Source organism: Otolemur garnettii, unplaced genomic scaffold (assembly GCF_000181295.1).
Source record: "Otolemur garnettii isolate 467f Iridium unplaced genomic scaffold, OtoGar3 scaffold00005, whole genome shotgun sequence".
Taxonomy (NCBI): domain Eukaryota; kingdom Metazoa; phylum Chordata; class Mammalia; order Primates; family Galagidae; genus Otolemur; species Otolemur garnettii.
Genome location: NW_003852400.1, coordinates 36990681 through 36995941, shown reverse-complemented (window position 1 = coordinate 36995941; position 5261 = coordinate 36990681). Strand labels below are relative to the sequence as shown.

Genomic DNA, 5261 nt, shown 5'->3' with positions numbered 1-5261 from the left:
CCACAACGCCCGGCTATTTTTTGGTTGCAGCGATCATTGTTGTTTGGCGGGTCCGGGCTGGGGATTCGAACCCGCCACCTTAGGTGTACGTGACTGGCGCCTTAGCCGGTTGAGCTATAGGCGCTGAGCCGAAGTACTTTCTCATATTAAGATTTGTCATGGTTTTAGGCTGTCTGGTTGCCATACACAATTAACATGGCCACAAGGAAGCCTTGGTACAGGTCTGTATGTCACAAAGCAAATCTCAGTAGATAAAAGTTGTTACAGAACTGGGAACCAAGGAATAGAATTAGAATTGATCAAACTTTGGTGGATTTCTTGTATAAGGGGATGTATAAACCCTAAATACATGAATATTATAACCCATATTACTATGTCTAAAACACTATCAAAGAAGACCTGTTTTTTTTAGTCCTATGAAATTGTGTTTAATTCTACAAAAAAGTATAAATTGTGTGTTTCCCTGGCTTTTGTGAGAGGATTGTGGTCCTCCTTTTAACTGTGGTTTGCAGCTTGTGCTATAGGGGATGGTTCTGGGTGAAAAGAGAATGGAGCCCTTACTGGGAGGTGTGTGTCCATGAGGGTTAGAGGTGCGTTTGCGGCATGGGGGCACCAGACAGGAGAGGGTTGTACACAGTGGCTTGAGAGCCTGGGGGCAGGTGGGGGCTATAGGGAGAGAGTAGCTCCCCCTGGAGCTTAGGGGTCACCACCTTTGTGTGTTCAGAGTACAGATTATTTTAGTTTTTTTCTTTATAATCTATTTCAAATGATTCTGTTATTAACAGCCATCACATCTATGGTTAAAACTAGGTTAAGTGTCAATAAAGAATTCCTAAATTAGAGAAATATTTTATTCTTTTATTGACTCAGCAGGAGGAAAAAAATCAAATGATGTGATCTCTCTGTTCTTTCTCTGGTAGCAGTAGGAAGAAAATAAGCCAGGAAAAGCGGGCTGGGCTAGCTCAGGAAGCAGAAGAAAATAATTTTAAGATACATCATTTTTCCTTATAATTTAATATTTTCAGCACATACCTTTTCTTAAAGTCCTATATGGAATTTCAAGTTCCATAGACAAAAAATAATTATGGGAAAACTGGTTAATTCCATGAATGTTATTTTCAAAGCAAATAATTAAAAAAAAAATACTCAGTTTTTTAAATCCTAACTCAGCAAAACTCTGGAGTCACACAGTCTGTGTTGTGATCCTGGTTCTCCCAGTGGCATACTGTGTAAGCATGGGCAATTGACTTAACTTCCATTTACTTAGTTTCTTCATCTGTAAATTGGGCATAAAACAGCATGGGTTTTTTTGTTTGTTTTATTTTTTTGGCCGAGGCTGGGTTTGAACCCACCACCTCCAGTACATGGGGCTGGTGCCCTACTCCTTTGAGCCACAGGCGCCACCCACAGCATGTATTTCATAGAGGACTGAACCAGTTATTATACGTAAAGAACAAAGTGCTCAGTAAACTTACTACTGTTATTATAGCAGATCTCAATTCTATCAGCATAGCAGAATCACTTCTGGAGTATTTAAAAGTCAATGGGCATAAATGACCCTGGTCCAATTAAATCAGAATCTAAAGGTATGGGCCCCAGGCATCCACATTTTTTTTTTTTAATTGGGCATAGGACCTGAATAGACCTCAAGAGAAGACTTAGAAATGACCGACAGATAAATGAACAAATGTTCAATATCCCTAATCATCAGGGAAATGCAAATTAAAACCACAATGAGATATGATCTTACACCTGTGAGAAAGGCTATTATCAAAAAACAAAAACATCTGGAACAAAGAGAATCATACTGCTGGTGGGAACATAAATTAGTATAGCCATTATGGAAAACTGTATGGAGATGTCACAAAAGACAAAAAATAGAATTACTATATGATCCAACAATCCCATTTCTGGATATATATCCAAAGGAAATGAAATCAGTATGTTGAAAACATATCTGCACTTCTATCTTCTTTGTAGTATTATTCACAATAGCTAAGATCTGCAATCCACCTACATGTCCATTGACAGATGAATAAAGAACATGTGGTACACATACATAATGGAATACTATCGACTCTAAAGATGTAAGGAAAGGCTGTCATTCGTGATAACATGGATCAACCAGAAGACATTATGCTAGGTGAATTAAGACATGTCCTCATTTATACCTGGAGTCTAAAATAATCAAATTCCTAGAAGCAGAATAGAATGGTGGCTACCAGGGACTAGGGGCCAAGGGTTATAGGGAGATGTTGGTCAAAGCATACAAAGTTTCAGTTAAATAGGAGGAAAAGTTTTTAAGATTTATTGCACAGCATGGTAAGTATAGTTAATAATAGTGTATTAAATATTTCCAAATTGCTATGAGTAAATATCAAATGTTTTCACTACAAAAATAAGTATCTGAAATGTTGGATATGTCAATAAGCTCCATGTAATCATTGTACACTGTACACATACAACACACTATCACTTTGTGCCTTATAAATATATACAATTATAATTTGTTATTATATAGGATGGCCGTAAAGTTCGTATGTAATTTAAAATAGTTTTTAAAAGCTGCCCAGATGACCACAAGGAACTGTCCTAGCTAGGAACCAGGGGTTCCTGGGGTGGTCCCTTCTGCTATGCTGGGGCTGCAGCAGCCCTCCCTCAGTGATTGACCTGCAATAGTCTTTCACATGGTTTGCCTGCCACCTCATCCAATCTGTTACCTTGTCTTCCATAGAATTGCCAAAGTCACTGTTTAAAAGTAAAGCTCTTAAATTTTTCCTCTGCTTAAATTAGTTCTCCCGTACTAAGCAAATAAAATCCAAAGCCTTTAATAATGACATTCATGACTTTAATAATGATATTCATGACTCTGGCTATTGTTCACTTTTCTGGTCTTCTCTCTCAACAGCAGCTACACTTTTCTGACTAGGGAATCCATGTCCATGGGAGGCAGTGGACCTCAGAAGCCTGCAAGTCAGGTGCAGATGATGCCTTGATCTGGGGGTTACAGAAGGGACTGCCAGATGGCATCTCTAGTTAATGCTGACTAAGGCTCTCTCCACAAATGCATCAGATTCAGGGGTGAGGTGCTTTCGGTTTTCCCCAGAGATGAAAGGCTAATGAGAGAGGGAGTGTTTCATGTTCCTTCTTTCTGGCATGGAAGGTGGTTTAAGAGTCATGAGTAGAGGCAAGATGGACGCTGAGGATGGGAGAGCGGGCTTTCTGCAAGTCTATACCTCGTGATTACCAAAGTTCTGACTTATCGCTAGCTTAATAATTCTTTTCTAAGAGTATACCGCAGACAGAGTACAGGGAAAGTAAAGTGCCACATACATAGAATATTAATGAGATTTTCCATCAACTATTTGTAAGAGAGTGTTCTTTTCTTAAGTGGGATGTACTAGCTCAAAGAGTATACCCTCTAAAATTTCAAGCACCAATAAAACGAAGGAGCTGGAAGGAACAGCAAACATGTACCTTGAGTACTTTTTGAACTACTAAAGGTTCTGAACGGCAGCAGTCTTACTCATACTCCATCTACTTGCAAAAAAGATCACAACTAAATCTGAAAAGTCTCCATTATCCAAATACAAGGAAAGTTGTGTTCTAAATGCTTTTTCATTGTTCCATAGTTCAAAATGCTGCTATGGCATTATTTCAAAATCTGACACTTCACATCTAAGAATCATAACAAATCCTCTTATAGCTTAAATATTAATTAAACTACTTTTAAATTCTGTAGCTGTGAAATTTTCCACGTGAAATAACTACACATGGCCACTACGTCTCTAACAATCAGAAAACTAGTGAATATCAGTAGGTTTCCCCAAGGCCACTCAGGATTAGGGCCAAAGCCAAGAACACAACTGAAATTCTTGGCCCTTGATCAGGGGTTCAGACCTTCCCAGGGCAAGCAAAGTATAATAGAACTGGACTAAGATGGCCATAAGTGATTCCTAGTGGCTCCCAGAGATAAATACATACTGTGCTGATTAGAAGGAAAAAACTCCCCTGTTATAACTAACAGGGTTTTCATAAAGCTGTAACTCCCAGCATAAAACATTTTAACCCTGCTGGACCAGGACAGCAAAAAACAAACAAAAAACTGTGATAAAACAAAAAAGTTAAGTGATACTTTATATACTCTTTATATACTATCACTCTGCTCCAATGAAATCTTATTAAATATGGGACTATGGCATAAAAAAGAAGGATGAGCCTCAATTAGGCAATCTGTTCACTTACCAGCATCTTTGATCCAATTATCATAGAGACGTACAGTTCTCGATGTAAGATCACTGAAGGCCATGTTCCACAGGATTTACTGGCTCTTTTAATGGGTTCTTCAGTAAAACAAAACAAAAATGAGTTTATGGTCAATAAATGCAAATAAAGCCAAGCTCATAATAATACAATATTTAAAATGCTAAAAATTTAATAACTGGCAAGACAGTAGACTTCTACTGAGGGCAAATGCACTAATGATTCATTTTAAACCCTGATGCAGTTGCACTGCAGACTTTTCATCCTCCTAGGGACACATTTTTTTTTGGCCGGGGCAGGGTTTGAACCCGCCACCTCCAGCATTTGGGACCAGTGCCCTACTCCTTTAAGCCACAGGCACCGCCCAATGCCCGGCTATTTTTTTGTTGCAGTTCAGCCGGGGCTGGGTTCAAACCTGTCACCCTCAGCATCATGTCTATAGCAAAGGTATGATGTAAGGTTATGAGCAAGGAATCCAGGGTCACAAAGATCTTGGTTTGAATCCTATCACTCAACAGCTGAGTGTCTCTGGGCAAAATCACAGTTCGCTTTCTTAATCTGCAAAACAGGAATTCCATAAACTACCTAGATAAAACAAACTAATTCATAGAGTTGTTTTGAGGACTAGAAAATACATTTGTGTAAAGTGTGTAGCAGAAAATGAACGTTCAATCAAAGTCATCCATTTTTCACTTAGAGAGATAAGTCATGTCAATTTAATTGGAAAACAACTGGCCAAACCCATTATTTATAGGGCGTCCTGAAAGTCCCCACACATAGGAAAATAGGTATCTTGGAACATGTTTACCATGAGTGGGACAGAAGACTTCACGTGTATGTAGAAAGAGGTGGCCAACACATGAAAATTTTGTAACTATTTTGTAAAGTTTTTATAATAATATTTTGTAAGTGGCTCGGCGCCTGTGGCTCAAGTGGCTAAGACACCAGCCCACATACACCTAAGGTGGCAAGTTCAAATCCACCCCAAACCCGCCAAA

The 5261-nt window shown here is 38.8% G+C and overlaps 1 protein-coding gene across 3 annotated transcripts in view; it reads right to left on the bottom strand.

Annotated features, from left to right (window-relative positions):
- The window catches only part of ELOVL7 (ELOVL fatty acid elongase 7), a 26919-nt gene extending 22575 nt beyond the window's left edge, over window positions 1-4344 (bottom strand). For 2 of the 3 annotated variants that reach the window (XM_003782739.2, XM_012811809.1), the window contains exon 1: window positions 4246-4344. In XM_003782739.2, the coding sequence (XP_003782787.1) occupies window positions 4246-4309 (64 nt within the window). In that variant the 5' untranslated portion in view covers window positions 4310-4344. Of the gene's footprint in view, window positions 1-3333; window positions 3359-4245 lie in introns of those variants that run through there. The other variant, XM_012811807.1, reaches the window with a different exon arrangement.
- Between the last annotated feature and the right edge of the window lie 917 nt (window positions 4345-5261).